General features: G+C 41.6%; 1 protein-coding gene across 1 annotated transcript in view; it reads left to right on the forward strand.

The window, feature by feature from the left end:
• The window catches only part of tm9sf2 (transmembrane 9 superfamily member 2), an 84,437-nt gene extending 64,687 nt beyond the window's left edge, over window positions 1–19,750 (forward strand). Inside the window, exons 13-17 of the mRNA XM_070891775.1 lie at window positions 4,271–4,430; window positions 7,069–7,220; window positions 7,520–7,631; window positions 12,452–12,623; window positions 15,871–19,750. Of these exons, the coding sequence (XP_070747876.1) occupies window positions 4,271–4,430; window positions 7,069–7,220; window positions 7,520–7,631; window positions 12,452–12,623; window positions 15,871–15,938 (664 nt within the window). The 3' untranslated portion in view covers window positions 15,939–19,750. The remainder of the gene's footprint in view (window positions 1–4,270; window positions 4,431–7,068; window positions 7,221–7,519; window positions 7,632–12,451; window positions 12,624–15,870) is intronic.
• Window positions 19,751–23,618: the final 3,868 nt, after the last annotated feature.

Consider the following 23,618-nt stretch of genomic DNA (forward strand, 5'->3'; position numbering starts at 1 on the left):
TCTGGCGGAACCCAAACTGAGCATCAGTGAGCAGGTTATTGGTGAGAAAGTGCCGCTTGATTGCACTGTCAACGACATCTTTCATCACTTTGCTGATGATTGAGAGTGGACTGATGGGGTGGTATTGGATTTGTCCTACATTTTGTGGACAGGACATACTGGGCAGTTTTCCACATTGTCTGGTGGATGCCAGTGTTGTAGCTATACTGGAACAGCTTGGCTAGAGGCACGAATAATTCTGGAGCACAAGTCTTGCACTATAGCCGGGATGTTGTCAGGGACCTTAGCCTTTGCTGTGTCTAGTGCACTCAGCTGCTTCTTGATAACGTGGAGTGAATCGAATTGGCTGAAGACTGGCTTTTGTGATGTTGGGGCTCTGAGCGGAGGCCGATATGGTTCATCCACTTGGCACTTCTGGCTGAAGATGGTTGCAAACGCTTCAGCCTTGTCTTTTGCATTTGTGTGCTGAGCTCCGCCATCATTGAGGATGGGGATGTTCACGGAGCCACCTCCTCCCGTTCGTCGTTTAATTGTCCACCACCATTCATGACTGGACGTGGCAGGACTGCAGAGCTTTGATCTGATCTGTTAATTGTGGAATCGCTTAGCTTTGTTCATAGCATGCTGTTTCCGCTGCTTAGCATGCAAGTAGTCCGATCTGTGGGGGACCATCAGCGGCCATGGGCGGCGTGGCGGCGTACCACTGCAAGGTACAGCGCGAGCTGGTGCAGGAATGCGATGGCACCGAAGAGGGACGTCATCAAGGCCCAGGTTGGTGATTGGAGCGTGGGCAGATACAGCAGGTGCGGCGAGGTCGGGGCGAAGGAGCGGCGAGAGAATGTAGAGGGATGTGATCGGGATGTGAGGCGTGGGTTTGGGGCCAGAAGAGGCAAAGGCCCAGGGGCAGCACAGGCCAGCCCACACTGCGATATGTGTGCGCACTAGGCCAATGCGGCAGAGTTGGTCTCCAGTCGTCTTGGGTAATCCCTGTCACTGGATCAAGACCTAGCTCTGTCAAGCCTGTGTGCAACGGCCACCACACGTTAAAAAAAATTCACGCAGAGGCATCTTCCACCCTTGAAGATGTAGTTCGGGACCTGGAATATTAGGTCCTTCATTGAAACATCCCTTTTTGTCATGGAAGCAAGTCATCCTCGGTTCGAGGGACTGCCTATGATGATGAGTCCTATGTTGCAGCTTCCCCAGGTTGGTACCTCATTTTTAGGTGCTGCTCCTGGCATGCTCTTCTTTACTCATTGAACCAGGGTTGATCCCCTGGCTTGATGATAATGGTAGAGTGAGGTAAATGCTGGGCCATAAGGTTACAGATTGTGGTGGAATACAATTCTGATGGCCCACAGCCCCTCATGGATGTCCAGTTTTGAGCTGCTAGACCTGTTAATGAATCTATCCCATTTAGCACAGTGGTAGAGCCACACAGTACGATGGAGGGTGTGAATACGGGACTTCATCTCTACAATATGCATTGATCACTGCTGTCATGGACAGATGCATCTGTGACAGGTAGGTTGGTGAAGACCAGGTCAATAGGTTTTTCCCTTGTGTTGATTCCCCCATTACCTGCTGCAGGTCCAGTCTGATGCCAGTCTTGAACATACTCAAAAACTGAGCATCCATAGCCCTCTGGGTAGAGAATTCCAAAGATTCACAAGCTTCTGAGTGAAGAAATGTCTCCTCATCTCAGTCCTCAATGGCCAACCCATTATTCTGACAATATGCCCCCTAGTCTAGACTCCAGCGAGGGGAAACAACATCTCGGCATCTACCCTGTCAAACCCTTTCAGTACCTTGTATGTTTCAATTATTTCACCTCTCATTCTTCTAAACTCCAGAGAATACAGACCCATTCTACTCAATCTTTCCACATAGGATAACCTCCTCATCCCAAGAATCCATCTAGTGAATCTTTGTTGCACCCGCTCTAAGACAAGTATATATCCTCCTTTGGGTATGGAGACCAAAACTGTGCACAATACTCCAGGGGTCTCACCAAATCCATGTACAATTGCAGTAAGATTTCCTTACTCTTGTACACCAACCCCCTTGTAATAAAGGCCAACATGCCTTTTGCTAGCTGATGTTGCGGAAGCTACGTGTTAGTCGCGTAGTGTCTATATAATTAAGGAGCCTGCCGTTGATTTGATTCTCTGTGCTTTAGGTCGTTTTAATGACTTGCAGTCTCTATTACAAGCAACTACATATTCACAGTTTAAAATGATGACTGCTTTGAATGAAGCATACAAGTAATACAACTTGTCTGTTTGTTCAATCTAAATTTTGTAACTATGCTTTTTTGGTAAAAGAATACAATTTTTGCAAATGTGGACTTTAGAGTGCAGGGAAAAGGTTGAAAGTATTAAATGTTTAATGGTGAACCTGTTCTAATTCCTCTAGCATTTTGTTTTCGCTCTTGCGCCAATTTTTGTCCCTGATCCTGAAGGCTTTGACTCCTGGCTGTGGTACAGTTCCACAGACGAACCTCCAGTATGTCACCCAAGTTACCGTTGTTCATAGAGGAGCCTTGACAGTGAGTACCAGAGGGAGCACCACAGCTGAGTCGATCCAACATCCACTTGCTCTAAAAGCAAGGATTGTTGGATAGCGATCAGAGTTGGGAATCCCGGCTGGCTGTTCCCTCCCTGACGTAATTTGCTGAAGCCAATTGTCGACCCTTGTTGAGGCTGAGATCAGTTGACCCAGCACCAATCGGGGTTCAAACCGGAGACTTTTCTGACCTGAACGGCTCAGGTACCTTCTGGGTTAACTTGCTGAGTCATCAAAGGAGTTATGTCTTTCATGTATTGTATTGTAACCTTTTTCTGGTTTCTAAATTTATTCACTGAATGCAACTACAGGTACAACATCTGAAATCCGGCAACCTCGGGACCGAAACCGTGCCGGTTTTCGGATTTTGCTGGATCTCTGACCTCTCTGTTGGTGCTCCTCGCCGCCCGCCGATCCTTCGCTTCTCGCCGCCCGCCGATTCCCTCCACACCTCGCTACCCGCCGATTCCCTCCACACCTCGCTACCCGCCGATTCTCGCTGCCTGTGGTCCCCAGGCGCTGCGTTTTTTTTAACCGGTTTCCTAGTCATTTGCTGCCTGATGTCGTCATCTTGGCTGCCTAAAGAAATGGCCGGTGTTTGGACAATTCTGGTTTTCGAATAGCCGGATTCGAGATGTTGTACCTGTACTGATACAATTGCACAGTTACCCTATTGATTGAGTTATAGAGGCTTTGAACATACATTGGTGTCTTGTTTTAACAAATGGATCAGATATCTTCTTTTATCTCCTAATCAGCAATATATTTGCATTCAGCAGTAGGATACATTCTTTGTGCAACTGTATCTGCATAATTTACATCTGATTTGGTGTGTTTGTTTTTTGGGGAATGGCGTTCTGAAGTTAAAATTATTTTTTTCAAAAATAAAAACATATTTTCAACAAATTTTTTCGCTGCTTTCTAGCTTTTTGTAAGGATGGAATCAAGATCATGCCTGAAAATTAGTTTCTTTACATTGAAAAATGGGAAATGCAGCAAGATGAAAACAGTCACCAAATTTAATTTAACAATTCCACTTATTTTAGGGGTTGATTGTCTGAAAAGCTCTGTACCTTCCCCGAAATATGTAGCATTCCATTTAATTGGTTGAGATCACTGATAGTGGGTTTGTGTGTGAAAATGTAACTTTCCCAAAACTGCTCGAGCAAGTATTTTGTTTGCTTTATGGGGGTGCGGCGTGAGTTGAGGTGGGATGGATGGGAAGAACAACTTGAAATATAAACTGAACATATTTGAACCTTTCTATTAATAAGTGTTGGTTATCTTATTAACTTGGCAGAGAACTGGTGAATTTTCCAGATTTTTTTTCTTGTGCTTTTTGTCCAAAGAGTACAGTGACAATGGCACTGTGTATTGGAAAATTAAGCTTCATACTATTGTAACTTAACACTCCAGTCCAAACAAATTACATTAGAATTAGAACTGGTAATCACAGGATTTTTTGCAATAAAGTGAGCATATGTAATTCTATGATACTGTATGATTCTCTGAGCAGTGGGACTAATTGGATAGCTCTTTCAAAGAGCTGGCAGAGGCACGATGGGCCGAATGGCTGCCTTCTATATTGTATGATCTTGACATCTGAAGGTTCTTTCAGCTTACAAACACCTGGATTTCCTGCTTACAGCATGTCAACCGAAATTGCTATTTAATGGTGTGCATATGTATTTTTCTGTTTCCCCAGAATTGTTTTTGCTGATTTCTTTCTCATGAACCTGATTCTGTGGGGAGAAGGATCTTCAGCAGCAATTCCTTTTGGTACACTGGTTGCTGTCCTGGCATTGTGGTTTGGCATTTCAGTCCCTCTCACCTTTATTGGTGCCTATTTTGGCTTCAAGAAACATGTAAGCTTCCTTGTTGGTTTGTCCTTTTTTTGAGGGGGGGGTGGGGGCGGGGGCGGGGGAGGGGGAGGGGGAGAGGAATTCTTCACTTAATAGAGTTGATTGTTATGATAGTATTCCATCAAAATTTGCTTAACCATTTTTGAAAAGGTTTTAAATCTGTAATTGACTATTTGATGCAGTCTCATCAATCTGTGTGTCATTGGCTCACAAGTGTGCTATCTGCCGTCATCAACAACTTGCATTTATATAGCGCTTTTAACATAGAAAAATAGCCGAAGGCGCTTCACAGGAGCGTTCTCAAACAAAATTTGACAAGGTGCGAGGTAGAAACCAGCTTAAATAATTTACTTTTTGTGGGATTTAGGGCTTTTAATAATGTGCTGTTTTTTGTACAAGTATTTTTGTGTTATTTTTCATACAGTTGTGTCCATGTCCTGTAGAGCTGTAGTTGAGCTTGTTTTCACTGCAGGACAGGAGCTCCAAGCTGTAAAAAGAGCCTTTGTAGATTATCGAAGCTGTGAGGGTTCCACTTTAGGGTTGTTTGTTTGCTGCTACTAAGTGAAATGGGTGCTGTACACTCAATTATGGGGAATGTCCAATAAATTCGAAAGGGCTTCCCCTGTGTTACTCCAGTAAAACACAAATTGTTGGGTTGCAAAATCAGAGGTACGGTTCCCGGACTAATCTTGGTTGTATATTGTTCCCCTTCTCTTCCACCACCACACAACCCCCTCCCCCCCGCCCCCTTGTACTTTGCCGATTTTTTTTCCGCTTTCAGAATCCCATTCAAGGCTTTCTCTGTGGTAATTGTGGATGCTTTGCATATGGGCAGAAAGATTTTGAATTAGATATGACTGTGGCAGCCATGGCTCAGTGGGTAGCACTCTCACCTCTGAATCATAAGGTTATGGGTTCAAGTCCCAGAGACTTGAGCACAAAAATCTAGGTTGACACGCCAGTGCAGTGCTGAGGGTGAGATGCTAAACAGAGGTCCCGTCTGCCCCCTCAGGTGGATGTAAAAAATCACATGGCACTATTTTGAAGAAGAGCAGGGGAGTTCTCCCCGGTGTCCTGGCCAGTATTTATCCCCAATCAACATCACTTTATAAAAAATTATCTGGTCATTATCACATTGTTATTTGTGGGAGCTTTCTGTACACAAATTAGCTGCCGTGTTTCCTACATTACAACAGTGACTACACTTGAAAAGTACTTCAAAGCGCTTTGGGACGTCCTGAGGTCATGAAAGGTGCTATAGAAATGCAATTCTTTTTTTGTTCTTGAGAGGCTTCCAAGACGCTATTATGAGAGGTTTTTTGTGGGGTGGGTGTCAGGATTTATTTTTTTCTTGTGGTTTGTCAGCAAGTGCCCCATCCTTACCCTGTAACCCGATCGGTTGTGACATGGGTCAGACTTTTTCTTGTGCCTGTTCTGGAATCCCCATCCCATACCATTGAAGAGATTTTTTTTGAGGGGAAAGCTGTTTTCATTCTCAATCATTTTGATAACCACACCGATCATTGAGTATTTACATGCAATGTGAATGAGATCGCAAGGTTATGTGTGAAAATTATAATCTAATGGGTCTGGAACTATGAGCGGTGAGGGCTTATTGTACTACATTATCTGAGGTGCTCAGTAGTAACTTAGGAAAGCCATTCAGCCCCTCGTGCCTGTCCCACCATTCAATTAGATCATGGCTAATTTGTAACTTAATTCCATTGACCCTTAATACTCTTGCCTCACAAAAATTGTATCAATCTCAGTTTTGAAATTTTCGATTGACCTCCACACCCCCCCACTCCCCCCACTCGTGCAGCCTTAACAGATTTTGCGGGAGAGAGTTCCATTTGTGTGAAGAAGCGCTTCCTAACATTACCCCTGAACAACCTAGCTCTAATTTTAAGGTTATGACCCCCCCTGTAGTTAAAAGCCGGGAGCACCATTTTGGCAGCTATATTTACAGCAACCTGATCCAAGGTTATTGGCCGCTTGGGATGAATTTGGTGATGTTTAGCTCCAAGAGGGTGTACACTAGTATCATCTGAAAGAGAAGCCTCGGGGACATGCGTTTTCAGGATGTTGAGCCTCCCAAGCGCAATGAGGTTGGTTCACATGTTAATGTTCTGGCTGACTTCGGCACCACAAGATCGGTTGCCTTGAATGGAACAATAAGGGGCGAGCTTAGATTTATAAAAAAATGTATTTCCCAAACTTGTACACCCTGAGATGGATGGGGCGGATGGTGGTGAGAAAATCGAAAAATTGTTCAACCAATTTATCAAATGGATAATATAATCCCACATCGGATCTGAACTTGTGGATCATTGTTCCCACTCTTATCTGTGATAATTACTGTAGTGAACAATGTCTTAAACAGACTAATCAGCTTTCCATGGTCTTGTGTGAAATGTTATATCCACCACTCCACATTTACATCAATTTACTGAAGAATAGCTTTCAGGACATGGCAGGAACAGATTGATGGGATCGGGTGTCGGGCAGTCTGTCCTGTGCCGCATCGCTATGACATCAACAGTAGCCTTTCTTAAGAAAATAGTTGAGACAAGCTCAATTTCAGTTCTGTTTGTATGAATCAATAGCTGTTTTGTAGCATTGAATGCAATTCCTCTTACAGGCAATAGAGCATCCCGTTCGCATCAATCAGATCCCACGCCAGATCCCTGACCAGTCATTTTACACAAAGTCTCTGCCTGGAATCGTTATGGGTGGTATACTGCCATTTGGATGTATCTTCATTCAGCTATTCTTCATTCTCAACAGCATATGGTGAGTCTTAAAGTGGGAATCAGCAATACAATTGTATTCACAGATTTATTCATGTAATAGGTGCATCTGTTTATGTTGCTTCACTTTTTAAAAAGAAACATACAAAGCAGCTTTGTTGCTCTACATGTGAATGGGGCAGTTCAGATTTTTGTGTGTTTTACGATATTAATCACTGAATGAATATACCTTTTCCACAACTATGTAGCAGCTTAAATGTTTTGTTTTGCACAATTAATGGGAATTGGTTTTCTGATGAAATATGCCTTCTGTATCTCCAGCTAATTTCACTACCATTGCAGGTCTCACCAGATGTACTACATGTTTGGTTTCCTGTTCCTGGTCTTCATTATTCTTGTCATCACCTGTTCTGAGGCGACTGTTCTTCTCTGCTATTTCCATCTTTGTGCTGAGGTAAGTTCATAAGATAGTAATTTATGGAGTTACTTAAAAATCACTAGATTGATTCCTGGGATGAGATGGTTGTCCTATTGAGGAGAGATTGAGTAGATTGGGCCTATACTCTTGAGTTTAGAAGAATGAGAGGTGATCTCATTGAAACATACTAAATTCTGAGGAGGATTGACAGGATAGCGACTGAGAGATTGTTTCCCCTGGTTGGAGAGTCGAGAACTAGGAGCATAGTCTCAGGATAAGGGGTTGACCATTTAAGACTGAAATGAGGAGGAATTTCTACATTCAGAGGGTTGTGAATCTTTGGAATTCTCTGCCCTAAATGGCTGTGGATGCTGAGTTGTTGAGTATATTCAAGGCTGAGACAGAATAGATTTCTAGACTTCAGGGGAATCGAGAGATATGGAGATTGGGTGGGAAAGTGGAATTGAGGTCGAAGATCAGCCATGATTGTCATAGAATCGTAGAATGGTTACAGCACAGAAGGAGGCCATTCAGCCCGTTGAGCCTGTGCCAGTTCCCTGCAAGAGCACTTAAGTTAGTCCCATTCCCACGCCCTTTCCCCGTAGCCCTGCAAATTTCTTTCCTTCAGGTACTTATCCAATTCCTTCTTGAAAGCCACGATTGAGTCTGCCTCCACCACCCTTTTACGCAGTGCATTCCAGATCTTAATCACTTGCTGCGTAAAAAAGTTTTTTCCTCATGTCGCCTTTGGTTCTTTTGCCAATCACCTTAAATCTGTGTCCCCTGGTTCTTGACCCTTCTGCCAATGGGAATGTTTTTTCTTTATCTCTGTCCAGACCCCTCATGACTTTGAACACCTCCATCAAATCTCCTTTCCACCTTCTCTGCTCTATGGAGAACAACCCCAGCTTCTCCAGTCTATTCACGTAACTGAAGTTCCTTATTCCTGGAACCATTCTTGTAAATCTTTTCCGCACCCTCTCAAGGCCTTCACTTCCCTCCTAAAGTGCGGTGCCCAGATGAGGTGTAAAACCAGCGTTGCACCGTTCCCATCAATTTCCCCACGAGTGGGTGAGGTTAAAATGCGCCCCCCCCCCCCCCCCCCACCCTTACTTGCTGTTTATTTTACATCTCAGTTTTCTCTCTTCCTCTCCCGAAGATGCTGCAGTACGGCTTCACGGGCATCAACCACCCTCTGACATGTTCGCCTTTATTACAAGAGATTTGAGTATAATGAGTAAAGAAGTCTTGCTGTATATTATATAGGGCTTTGGTGAGACTACACCTGGTGTATAGTGTACAGTTTTGGTCTCCTTACCTAAGCTGCGGACTGCGGGAAGATATCAATCAATCAACTGGTCAGTTGGGCGAAACAGTGGCAAATGAAATTTAATCCAGAGAAGTGTGAGGTAATGCATTTGGAGAGGGCTAACAAGGAAAGGGAATGCACATTAAATGGTAGGATACTGAGAAGTGTAGAGGAACAAAGGGACCTTGGAGTGCATGTCCACAGATCCCTGAAAGTAGCAGGCCAGGTAGATAAGGTGGTTAAGAAGACATACGGAATGCTTGACTTTATTAGCCACGGCATAGAATACAAGAGCAGGGGAGTTATGCTTGAACTGTATAAAACACTGGTTACGCCACAGCTAGAGTACTGAATGCAGTTCTGGTCACCACATTACAGGAAGGACGTGATTGCACTGGAGAGGGTACAGAGGAGATTTACGAGGATATTGCCGGGAGTGGAGGATCTAAGCTATGAGGACAGATTGGATAGGCTGGATTTGTTTTCATTGGAACACAGGAGGCTGAGGGGAGACCTCATTGAGATGTATAAAATTATGAGTGGCCTAGATATAGTGGATAGAAAGGGCCTATTTGCCTTAGCAGAGGGGTCAACAAGGGGGCATAAATTTAAAGTAATTGATAGAAGGTTTAGAGGCGATTTGAGGGGAAATTTCTTCACACAGGGTTGTGGGGGTCTAGAACTCCTTGCCTGAAAGGTTGGTAGAGGCAGAAACCCTCACCACATTTAAAATGTACTTGGATGTGCACCTGAAGTGCCGTAACCTGCAGGGTTACGGATCTCGAGCTGGAAAGTGGGATTAGGCTGGATAGCCTCTTGTTGGCCGGCGTGGACACGATGGGCCGAAATGGCTGCCTTCCATGCTGTAAACTTCTATGTTTCTATGAAGGATATACATTCCATAGAGGGAGTGCAACAAAGGTTCACCAGATTGATTCCTGGGATGGGGGGATTGTCCTATGAGGAGAGATTGAGTAGACTAGACATTTTTTTTCTAGAGTTTAGAAGAATGAGAGGTGATCTCATTGAAATGTATAAAATTCTTACAGGGCTTGACAGGGTAGATGCTGAGATGGCTGGGGAGTCTAGAACCAGGAGTCACGGTCTCAGAATAAGGGTTATCGAATGGCAGAGCAGGCTCAAGGGCTGTATGGCCTACTCGTGATCCTAATTTGTATGTTCTTGAAGGTTTTGTGAAAGATATTTTTATTTTGATATTCCTCTTCTACAATGAAATGTAAAGTTTAGTATTTTAGAAACAGTATATTTCATGGTATATATTATTTCTTTGTGAACCATGTGATATAAATACGTATGTGCTAGTTAATTCTACACATAGCCTAACTCTGATTTGAACACCGTGCATCAAAAGGATGTGTATTTCATGTCAGTCGTTACAAGGTCAGAGTTTAAACCCAACAAGAAATCAATTTTTGAAACTTCTTCAATATGCTCCATGCTCACGTCTGAATGGTTTTATGCTGAATTGATGTATGCATAAGAGAATTACTGTACACACACACCTCTTTGAAATCAAGACATTTTAACGTGCAATTCAATTATAAAACAAACTGCCCTGTATAATCTTTGGTTTTATTCTAGTGCATCAGCACATGTTGTATATTGATTAAAGCTTAAATAAAGTGTTGCAAGAATTTGAGAGAAGTTAAGTGGTGGTAATTGTTTACCAGATAATTGAGCAGCAGCAATGAACTCGAGTGGTCAGTGTGACTTTTTATTGCATCATTATTGCCCGTGATCTTTCCTTTTGAAGTGTACCAGTTTTCTTTTCAGCCAAGTAAAATATTAAATTACTGTGTTTAATTTTGAAGAAAATTGAAGAGATTGTTCTGTGCATTTCTGTAATTCTGTTTAAAAGTTACAAAATCTCTGCTGCAATGAGAAAAAAACTGAAAATTGATAAAGTTTTATTGCAAAGGACTTTCTTGGGAGCTGGGAACTATTTTAAATGTAAATATATGAAGGTGAAGAAGTGGCACAAAGTTGATGTCCAGTGCTGCAGAGAAATTTTTGTCCATTTAAAAAAAAATCTTTGAACTTTCTAGGTTGGGTTTGAATTTCTGCAGATGGATGCAAATAATATGCAAAATAATGTACAGTCATAGTTTTATTGAAGCTTGTGTGGAATTGAGGTAATCTCATTAGCCGTTTAAAGTATAAATGAAGGGGTAACCATTCCATGAGGGCAAACCAGAGCTCACTCTCTTTAATTCTCCAATCCTCCCCCCGCCCCCCCACCCTATCCAGTGACATTCTAAATATTTATCCTACCTGTAGGAACTATAATTGTGGAGTTCAGAATGACACACACCATTCATTTCAACAAGACACACTCCCGATCACTTTCACAAAACTGCAATCAGGTGTAAAATAAATTAGCAACCCAGGAGGGAGAAAGGAATAAAATGTTATGCTGACAGAATGAGATGCAGACTGGTGGGAGGAGGCTCCGCTGAGCATAAACACTGGAATGGACCAGTTGGGCCAAATGGCCTGTTTCTGTCTTGTGAATTCTATGAATAGGAACCGAGTTTACTCTAATTTGCCCATTGCTGGGCAAAGAGTAGCATTCTCGGTTCTAAAAGTAACAATTGACTTAGCAATTGACTGCTGTTTACGGAAGTGTATTCCAAACTTTAAAAAAACATTATTAGTTCCAGGATGTGGGTATTTAAGAGGCCAGCATTTATTGCCCATTCCGAGTTTCCCTTGAGAAGGTGGTGGTGAGCCGTCTTCATGAACCGCTGCAGTCCTTGTGAAGGTGCTCCCTCAGCGCTGTCTTTGTCATAGTGGTTTGGTACAACTGAGTGGCTTGCTAGGCCATTACAGAGGGCAGTTAAGAGTCAACCTCTTTGCTGTGGGTCTGGAGTCACATATAGGCCAGACCGGGTAAGGACGGCAGATTTCGTTCCCTAAAAGGAAATTAGTGAACCTGATGGGTTTTTAAGACAATCCAATAGTTTTATGGTCACCATTATTGATACTAGTTTTTTATTCCAGACTTATTTAACTATCTGAATTTAAATTCCCCAGCTGCCAAGGTGGGACTTGAACTCATGTCTCCGGATCATTATTCCAGACCTCTGGTTTACTGGTTCAGTAACATGACCACTATGCTATCTTTCACTCCTGAAAGGTCCAGCTCTAACTTTTATGCCATGCCCCCATGTCCGAGACTCCCCAACCAGCAGAAATAGTTTCTCTCCATCTACCCTATCAGTTTCCCTTAATATCTTGAAAACTTCAATCAAATCACCCCTTAACCATCTAAGTTCCAGGGAATACAGTGTTTTAAAGGGACCTGTTTCCTGTGAAGTGAATTATTTCTTCTTTCTCCCCATTCCATAATCTCAATGCTGCCTGGGAGATGATGTTTACCTCCTCTGTGCTGCTGGATCTGCTGACCAGTCAGGAGTTTGAATGTGAGCCCATTATTGCTGGACTGTGAAGACAGCTATTATAGAATTCTATTCTATCCTCAAATATCTTTTGTTTTTAAAAAAGATTTTGCTCTTTATCATTTCAGGACTACCACTGGCATTGGCGATCATTCCTAACTAGTGGGTTTACAGCAGTATATTTTTTAATCTACGCAGTGCATTATTTCTATTCCAAACTCCAGATAACTGGCACTGCCAGCATCATTTTGTACTTTGGTTACACAATGATAATGGCGTTGATCTTCTTCCTTTTCACAGGTAAGCTATTGAGAACAATTCCATGCAGACTGGTATTTGCCTCTATTGAATGTCATAGTCTTTTATTTTAGTGTTTCGACTCCCCTCCTTGGAATCGTTGGCTTCTTTCCTGAGGTGTACTTTATCAGGCACTGACCATATTTCATAAGTATGATCGAAATCTCTTCTAACCATTGAATACCCTGTTCTATGGCAAATAGTGAAACGCAGGAATTTTATCACCCAGGGTCTGTTTGTTTTGTGAGGTCCTAAATCATAACCTGGTGTTGACGTACAAAGTGTGGTTTTAAATGAAAATTTCTCTTTTTAAAATGTCTGACTGGAGTTTTTAAAAATGACATGGATTTATATAGCGCCTTTCACGACCATCAGACATCTCAAAATGCTTTACAGCCAATGAAGTACTTTTGGAGTGCAGTCACTGTTGTAATATAGGAAACGCGGCAGCCAATTTGCGCACAGCAAGCTCCCACAAACAGCAGTGTGATCATGACCAGATAATCTATATTTTATTCTGTCGATTGAGGGATAAATATTGGCCAGGACATTGGGAATAACTCCCCTGCCCTTCTTTGAAATAGTGCCATGGCATCTTTTACATCCACTTGAGAGAGCAGACGGGGTCTCGGTTTAATGTCTCGTCCGAAAGACGGCACCTCCGACTGTGCAGCACTCCCTCAGCACTGCACTGAAGTGTCAACCTAGATTTTTTTTTGTGCTCAAGTCCCTGGAGTGGGAATTTAAACCTTCTGATTCAGAGGCGAGTGTGCTACCCACAGCCACAGTTGACACTAAGGTGACAATTCAGTGAAGCTCTTCAACTTAATTTTTTCAATTTGGCATTATCTCAGCCCCTTTGATTAGATCTCCTTTTAACCAGCTGTCCTGCATTCAGTGTCTTGTGTTTTTATGCAGGCATAATTTTGTTTTTTTATTCAGATTATTACAAGATGTTGAATGAAGTATTTATTTGATTAGGCAATTTTGACCCCATTTTTGCTATTTATAAATGAGTTACGGAACACTTAAGAAAATAAAGAAAGATTTGCATTTATATAACGTCTTTCACAACTTCTGGACATCCCAAACCACTACAACATTTCAAAAATACTTCATTGATTGTAATGCAGGAAACGCGGCAGCTAATTTGCACATAGCACACTCCCACAAGCAGCAATGTGATCATGACCCGATAATATGTTTTAGTGATATTGGATGAGAGCTAGATATTGGGAGAATTCCCCCCCCCCCCTGCCCGTGATTGAGATAGTGCTATGGGATTTTTTACATCCACCTGAGCGAGCAGGCGGGGTTAATGTTTCTTCCGAAAGATGGCACCTCTGACCGTGCAGCACTCCCTCGGTACTGCAGTGGGAGTGGCGGCTTAGATTAGGATGTGTTTATTTGTAACACACAGTTCTGATTGGTCCCCTTGGATGACGAGTCCTGATTGCCGATTGGTCCCCTTGGAGTTTCTCTGGAATGTGTAATTTGGGACCGACTACGCGCATGCGCAGAAGGGCACAAAAATGTTCGTGCAGGTAATCACTTTTGCCTCGATTATGTGCTCAAGACTCTGGAGGGCGACTTGAACCCACAACCTTCTGACTCAGGCGAGAGTGCTACCCACTGAGCCACGGCTGACACCTCATTTAGCTCCATCTCCAAAACAAATCTGAATTGAAATGTTAAATTTGCTATCAGCAGTTATATGGGGGGGAAAAAGGCTATTTTACTTCCCTACAGCCAGCTGTAATTGCAGTGTAATTGTCTGGATGCAGCAGTGGTGAGAAAAGTGATGGTTGATTACGACGTTTCGATATGTGAGGGAAAGCAGTAGTATTAACAACCCCAATTGGATGTCTAAGATGCAGCACTAACCTAGCACGCATTCTCCCACTTCATTGAAAACCTTTAGGGTGTTGAGATTTGGATACATAAATAAATTTAGTTGGTTTCCTTTTAAGAGGGAACTCCACTTTGTTTGTTCAGGGGTTCTGTAGTTGTCTTTACAGAAGCCTCCCTGCAGAACGCCTGTTCAGAGGAGCAAGCTGTTAACTCGAAGGAGGGCTTCTTATTTTAGCTTCCGATTCCAGTCACAAGTGCCACATCCAGAAGAACATGGGGGTGGAGGCTAAATAGGGCAATAATGGCAGCGGGAAATGATTTGCGTCAGCAGCTGGGCCCTGAGTGTGGAACGGAGCGCTAAGGGAGGTGTTCCACACATCTCTTAGGGCGCTAAGCCGGCTGAACAACTGAAAATCCCAAGCTAAAGAGCTGGTCTCGGAGCGCCCTAAGAGAGGCTTCCCTGGAAAAGAAAACCGCCCAAAAAATACAATGCTCACCAATACTTTGCTCACCACATATGAAGATAAATCACAAAAATAAAAACAATCACACGTACCTCATTCCGCAATTACTTCCCTCACTGCCGCCGGGACAGCTAAACCAGGCGGTCCCACTACAGGGTGCCAAAGGATCAGCGTGAAACAAAAATCAAAGTGCTGTTAAAACCGAGCCCTTTAGCACCCCAGTTCTGACCCTTTCCAGGGGCGCAAAGCGACTGAATTTCTACCCCATGATTTCTAAAGGAGAGAAATGCCGACAGAAAATAATTTCCCATTCTATTTGTGGCTTAAATTTTAAGCAATCTCTTGATTTAACGTACTATTGAGGTAATATGTTTGGTCATCCAATAGATGGGAGGAAAGGCTTTCCATTCAGAACTGAGCACGATGCCTATAGTGATGGCTCGGGGATATGAAAAGCTACAAGGATAAATCTGTAATTCTACTCTTGTCATAGCTGACAGTGCACGAACCCGTGTCACACGTACTCTACATATGTTTATTCAGCTAAGAGGAAAAGACAGATTCAGAAAATGTTCAGTGCTATAGTTTCTGGTGGTGCCCTGCTGTTAAGTCAGTGATTTACTTGCTGTAGGCACCGGCATTCCTGGTCATTGGTCAGCCTCAGCAGGCAGAATGCCACTAGCTGCAAGATAGATATCTCTGATTCACAGCTGGGTTGGTAGCAAGGTATCATAGGCAATGAGCTGGTAAAACATCAGTGATTTTGAAGAGCATGAAACATTATGATATCATTTGTGTTTCTTAGGCTTACTCAACAGTGACTTGCGCTAAGAAATTAATAAAATTAAATTAAGTGCTGTTGCCTTTTTTGTGCACATGAATATTATTGATGTCTGCAAACATTTTGTTTTAGAAGCTTCTACATTTTCTTTCAGGAACTATTGGGTTTTTCGCATGTTTTTGGTTTGTGTCCAAGATCTACAGCGTTGTCAAGGTGGATTAAAAGAACTATCTTTTTGGGGAAATATACGTATGTTTAACAGAATTGATTTGATAACCAGCACATGGAAGAATCTGGGTGAATCAGAAGAAATATTGTACAAAATACTGGCACAGCATTTATATTTTGTATTCTAAACATGTAAGGATATATAAATCATTTTGGAATGATTGGACACTTGTTTGTTTCGGAGGAAAATCTGTCCAGTTTACCTTTTTATGGTGAATCAGTTTTGCTTGGGATTTGTATTTAATTTCTATTGCCTCTTTGTTTATATATTATACTTCTGTTTGCGAAATTGCTTAGAAAGGAACGTATGACACAATAATGCCTTTGTAAATTGTGCTACACATTTTTTACTGGGAATAGAGATCATTAATATTCAAAATACCTGTATATTCAAGATAGCAAAAACTCGATACAAAAACCCCAAACCTGCTTTCTAATTGCTTAACTGAAAATGTATTTTGTTACTTGTGACTCTTTCCACTTTTCAAAGACTAATTTCCTTATTGTTCATTAATTGGTCTTGAAGTTATAACGTAATAAGTTAAGACGTTTGTGACATTCCTTTTGCCTTGTTAGCATGAGGCATTGACCCATTTTTAATGCCTCCCATTATAGTAGCAGAGGAAGGCACTTCAGATGAACATATTAATGATTCATTCTCCAGTATCCCAGGGCATAATTTCAAGGCCATTGTTTTCAGAAAGTAATATAATTTATTGGTGTGGTGCTGCTGGCAATGCTATCTCCTCATAGTTGGCTGTGTCACCATGAGAATGGTTAATCAGTCACATAGCAGTAAAATGAAGAATATATAGGCATCCAATGATCTATTCCCCCCCCCCACCCCCCCCCCCCCCCCCAAGAGTTCAACAACCTAAAATTGAAGAATTTAAATCGCCAGAATGTCCTGACTGGCTTTATAGGTTGCAGCACTTCTATACTTTCTCATCGGTACCCAAAAAGATTGTTATTCTTGTTTTACTACTTCTGTGCTATTAGCTCAACAAACAAAAATTGCCTTTTCATATTTTCCTAAAATCATTTTAGCTGCCTCCTCTCCATCTTACCTCAAACTCCGATTTCACCAAGAAGCAATTTTTCTCCAATTCCAATCTTGCCTGTGCCACCCTGTGACGCTGAAAGAAGTTGCAAAGATTTTTTTCTAAAAAAAGGCAAAGTAGTAAATTGGATTGTAAGGCGTAAAGGAGAGTAACACACTGGAGAAGGCGGAAGGCTCGTTGGCACTGGAGAAGGAAATAGAACAATTAAAAGTTGAAACTATATTTCTGCCACATTCCTTCATGTTCCACATACTTAATACTGCAACAACAAATTAAAAGGACTCATTTTACTCTGTTGATTTGAGTTCGATATTTGGTAGGGAAGGCCTATTTTAGTGATTCTTGATCACTTTGTGTGAAGGTTATTTGAAGATTTTACTTTATTTGCTTTGGAATATTTTTTAATGTAAATAATGTTTTCTATGAAGAAGCAATGCTAATTTGATTTGTGAAGAATAACTTGAATATTCATTATGATTGTGAAGGAATGTTATGCTGTTTTTGTTTATAATTGGTGGACACTTTTTTAATGGGATGATTGGTCATTGTTGAATACTGTATGAGTTGGGATGACCCTTTACCTGGCTAACACTGTGCCTCCTGAATCATTCAATTTGCAAATGTACAATCTCTTGGATAAACCTTGTGTAAAAAAAAAAAGTTTTTTTGTCTATTGCCTTACTGATTTAGAGAATTCCTGATAAGAGTTAATTTGGTTTGTTTAATCATAGTTATTCAATGTCTTGCTTTGTATTTTTCTTTTAATATGCTATGTGGTGCTAATCAAAACTCTTTCTATAAATAATGACCCCTAAAACTATTAATTTAAGATTAAATCAGAACTTCTGGTCGTGAGAATTTTTCATGGTGGTAGTATTGATCCCTGGGTTGAGAGGATTGCCCTATGAGGAGAGATTGAGTAGATTAGGTCTATACTCTCTGGAGTTTAGAAGAATGAGGGGTGATCTCATTAAAGCATATAAGATTCTGAGGGGGATTGACAGGGTAGATGCTGAGAGGCTGTTTCCCCTGGCTGGAGAATCTAGAACAAGGGGCATAGTTTATCTCAGGATAAGAAGTCGGCCATTTAGGACAGAGATGAGGAATTTCTTCACTGAGGGTTGCGAATCTTTAGAATTCTCTACCCCAAAGGGCTGTGGATGTTGAGTCATTGAATATATTCAAGGCTGAGGTCGATAGATTTTTGGACTCCAGGGGAATCCAGGGATATGGGGGTTGGGCGGGAAAGTGGAGTTGAGGTTGAAGATCAGCCATGATTTTGTTGAATGGCGGAGCAGGCTTGAGGAGCTGTATGGCCTACTCCTGCTCCTATTTCTTATGTCCTTACTTGCATGTCTGTTAAATTGCAAAAAGTAATTCTTGCATTTTTTTTCAAAAGTATTAATATAGTTTCTGTGTCAGACTGTTATTTTGGAGTTCCTTACATCCACCATTCACTCTAGTGGATCTAATGTGCATTACTGCTGGTAATCCTATAATAATCCAAGATCGTGAGTGATCAGTGATTCCGCAACTGCATGAGCAGAACACTAGCCTCTGCTTGCGTTATGCAGGGGTTGTAATATCTGGTGTAAAATGGCAGACTTTGCTCCAAAACATATCCTATCCCATAGTTCTCTCTCCAATTCCATCCATCATTAAAAATGTAACTTACTGTTACATTCTCTTGATCACAAACAACCCTTGTTGGGTAAGGTTATTAACGATTATGGAACCAAGGTGGGTAGATGGAGTTAAGATACAGATCAGCCATGATTTAATTGAGTGGCGGAACAGGCGCGAGCGGCTGAATGGCCTCCTGTTCCTATGTTCAGAACTGATATAGAATGCTATCACTTTGAAGAATAATAGTGAATCTCATGTGCATTACTGCTGGTAATCCTACAATAATCCAAGATTGTGAGTGAGCAGTGATTCCGCAACTGCATGAGCAGAACACTAGCCCCTGCTTGCCTTATGCAGGGGTTGTAATATATTAATAACTTAGTATGTTTTTAACATTATCAATTAATGAACATTCTATCCATTATGTGAACCATTTTAACCGTGCCAATAACAGAAGTTGCAAATTCCATTCCAATACCTAGTGTATGTTTTTAGTGTTGTATAAAATACATTTTGTAAAGATTTTATCCAGAGTGGTTAGAATGTGGGACTCGCTACCACATGGAGCAGTTGAGGCGAATGGCATAAGCGGAAGCTAAATAAACACATGAGGGAGAAAGGAATAGAAAGATATGCTGGTAGGGTGAGTTGCAGTATGGTCGGAGGAAACTCGTGTGGAGCATAAACACTGACAGGGACTGGTTGGGCTGAATGGCCTGTTTTTGTGCTGTAAATTCCATGTAATGTTTACTTTAATGTACTTGGCATTGCCTAAAAATAAAGAGAATAATTGCAACAGCAAAAGGATACAAAAATTCCATGAAGCATTATAGTTCGATGCACGCAATTCCTGGACACACTAGTTTTGTAAGCACCTTTGCCTCTTTCATTTTGTGTTCTGGACCATTTAATTCTTTTGTGTGCTCTGGTATATTGCTTAGCTAGCATTTCCCCCAGTCATTTTCCTACTGAGGAGGACGGCAATAAATTACAGGAGGACATTAATAAACTTGCAGAATGGGCAAATAATTGGCAAATGAATTTCAATACAGATAAATGTGAGAGAGTACATTTTGGTAGGAAGAATAGGGAGGTCACTTATTACTTGGAAGGTGCGGTCTAGGTGGGGTAAAGAAACAAAGTGATCTCGGAGTACAAATACACAGATCACTAAACGTTGCGCCACATTAAAAAAAAGATCATTTTTTTTAAAAAAGCAAACCAAGCACTAGGGTTTATTTCTAGAGGGATAGAATTGAAAAGTAGGGAAGTTATGCTAAATCTGTATCGAACCTTAGTTAGACCATACGGAGTACTGTGTACAGTTCTGGTCGTCATATTATAAAAAGGATATAGAGGCATTGGAGAGGATGCAGAGAAGATTTACAAGGATGGTATCAGAAATGTGAGGGTGTACATATCAGGAAAGGATGAACAGGCTGGGTCTCTTTTATCTTGGAGGGGGGGGGGGGGAAAGAAGGCTGAGGGATGACCTAATAGAGGTCTTTAAAATTATGAAAGGTTTTGATAGAGTAGATACAGAGAGAATGTTTCCACTTGTGTGGAAGAGCATAACTCGAGGCCATCAATATAAGATAGTCACCAAGAAATCCAATAGGGAATTCAGAAGCAACCTCTTTACCCAAAGTGGTGAGAATGTGGAACTCACTACCATAGGGAGTGGTGGAAGCGAATAGTATAGATGCATTTAAGGGGAGGCTAGACAAGTACATAAGGCAGAAGGGAATAGAGGGCTACACTGATAGATTTAGATCAGGGAAGAGGTTCGAGTGGAGTATAAACACCGACATGAACTGGTTGGACCGAATGGCCTATGTAATGTCTGAATTCTTTACATCTGAGCTTCATTAATTCTTGATCTAATTTCAAATCTTTTGGACTGGATATTTTCATGCACTTTCATGTTACTTTTGATTTAACTGCACTAATTTTTGCTGAAAATTAAATTAGTTGCTTTGGTGTTTTGTTTTTATTATTCTAGTTTTAAGAAGGATTCACATCAATTATTTTGCAATTCAGCTCCCTGCAGTTTAACAAGCTTGATGTGTCCATATTGGCATCAGTTCTACTCGTGTCTCTCTCTGACACTTGTGATGTCACGAATATGTTCACAAACCTGCATTAATGAATGTGACAGTGAATTAATTGAATATTTTGTGCACTTAGGTATTTTACAAGAATTTCTTGAGTTTGCCAAAGGTGGAGGGGAGGGGAAAGTAGCAGTAATGGTCAAATTTGAGTAAACTGATCCCTTTCATAGAATTGCATAGAATATACAACACAGAAACAGGCCATTCGGCCCAACAGATCCATGCCGGTATTTATGCTCCATACGAGCCTCCTCCCACCACTACTTCGTCTGACCCTGTCCGCATAACCTCCTATGCCTTTCTACCTCATGTACTCCTCTAGCTTCCCTTTTTAGAAAAAATGTATTCATTGACGGGATGTGGGCATCGCTGTATTGCCCTCTTAAATGCATTTATGCTATTTGCCTCAACCACTCCCTTTGGTAGAAGTTTCTACTGAATTTCTCCTGAATTCCCTATTGGATTTATTAATGACTATCTTGTATTATGACCCTAGTTTTGGTCCCAATGGCAATATATCTGATGCCTGATTTGGAAAAATACTCAAAACCAAAAATAATCCTATTAGTATTTCTCTTTATTCTCTTTATTCTGGTAAAATGACACTAGTACATGCACCAAACCTTTATTTTGTATAGAAGATCCATTCCCCATGATTCATTTTTTAAATAGTAACTTTTTGTATACCCAATAAATGTTGCCTTTCTGGATATTCATTTTCTTTCACCTCACAGATGCTGTATCGCCTGTCACTGAGAACAAGCAAGTGAAATGTTCCCAGGTGTCTGTTGTTGGCTATTTCCTAGTGATCAACTTAAGCAGCACTCGCTCCCTGTGAGGAAGTGTCTTGTCACCATTTGTAATCCCACAGTGATACAGGGGGAGGTCAGCAACCTCAAGTGGGAGATTAGCTGGAACTTTGTGCGCAAATTGGCTGCTGCGTTTCCTACATTACAACAGTGATGACACTTCAAAAGTACTTGTCGTAAAGCACTTTGGGATGTCCAGAGATCGTGAAAGGCACTATACAAATGCAAGTTCTTTTGAATCGTAGAATCACATAGCACTGAAGATCATTCGGACTATTGCACCTTGCCGGCTCTTTGAAAGAGCTATCCAGTTAGTCCCAATCCCCATGCTCTTTCCCCATAGCCCTGTAAATTTTCCCTTTAAGTATTTATCCAATTCCTTTTTGAAAGTTACTATTGAATCTGCTTCCACCGCCCTTTCGGGAAATGCATTCTAGATCATAATTCGCTGTTTTTTTTTAAATCCTTGAAACCGCTAGCTCTTTTACCTATCACCATAAATCTATGTCCTGATTACCGAGCATCCTGCCAATCGAAACAACTTTTCCTCATTTACTCTATCAAAACCATTGAATACCTCTGTTAAAGTCTCCTTTTAACCTTCTTTGCTCTCAGGAGAACAACCACAGCTTCTCTGGTCTGTCCACATAACTGGTACCATTCCAGTAAATCTTTGCACGCTCCCCAAGGCCTTGACATCCTTCTTAAAGCGTGGTGCCCAGAATTGGACACAATACTCCAGCTGAGATCCAATCAGATAACAACCTTGCTTTTGTATTGTATGCCCCTATTAATAAAGCCAAGGTTGTCATGACATTCTCATTTTTTTCCAAATTTTGTCCTAATTTTTGCACAAATAAAGACCATCTGGAATGATATTTTATTAATATTGTTAGAGCTACATTAATTTGTTTTCATTTAAACTCCTTTTCAAGTGTCAATTTTGCTCAGTTGATAGTACTCAATTACTGTGTCGAGGGTTGTGATTTGAAGCTCTCTCTACTTCAGGACTTGGTTAAGTGATCTTTCCTTGTCCTTGAATGTCCTCATCAGAGCCTTTTTCAGAATTGATATAAGTAGGCTTTGCGAGTTGCAACTATTTTCTGTTTAAATGTTATTTTGCTGTGTCTTTTATGGGAATGATATTAGAAACATAGAAACATAGAAAATAGGTGCAGGAGTAGGCCATTCGGCCCTTCTAGCCTGCACCGCCATTCAATGAGTTCATGGCTGAACATTCAACTTCAGTACCCCATTCCTGCTTTCTCGCCATACCCCTTGATCCCCCTAGCAGTAAGGACCTCATCTAACTCCTTTTTGAATATATTTAGTGAATTGGCCTCAACAACTTTCTGTGGTAGAGAATTCCACAGGTTCACCACTCTCTGGGTGAAGAAGTTCCTCCGCATCTCGGTCCTAAATGGCTTACCCGTTATCCTTAGACTGTGGCCCCTGGTTCTGGACTTCCCCAACATTGGGAACATTCTTCCTGCATCTAACCTGTCTAACCCCGTCAGAATTTTATATGTTTCTATGAGGTCCCCTCTCATTCTTCTGAACTCCAGTGAATACAAGCCCAGTTGATCCAGTCTTTCTTGATAGGTCAGTCCCGCCATCCCGGGAATCAGTCTGGTGAACCATCGCTGCACTCCCTCAATAGCAAGAATGTCCTTCCTCAGGTTAGGAGACCAAAACTGTACACAATACTCCAGGTGTGGCCTCACCAATGCCCTGTACAACTGTAGCAACACCTCCCTGCCCCTGTACTCAAATCCCCTTGCTATGAAGGCCAACATGCCATTTGCTTTCTTAACCGCCTGCTGCACCTGCATGCCAACCTTCAATGACTGATGTACCATGACACCCAGGTCTCTTTGCACCTCCCCTTTTCCTAATCTGTCACCATTCAGATAATAGTCTGTCTCTCTGTTTTTACCACCAAAGTGGATAACCTCACATTAATCCACATTATACTTCATCTGCCATGCATTTGCCCACTCACCTAACCTATCCAAGTCGCTCTGCAGCCTCACAGCATCCTCCTCGCAGCTCACACTGCCACCCAAC

This window comes from Pristiophorus japonicus, chromosome 10, assembly GCF_044704955.1.
Source record: "Pristiophorus japonicus isolate sPriJap1 chromosome 10, sPriJap1.hap1, whole genome shotgun sequence".
Lineage (NCBI taxonomy): Eukaryota > Metazoa > Chordata > Chondrichthyes > Pristiophoridae > Pristiophorus > Pristiophorus japonicus.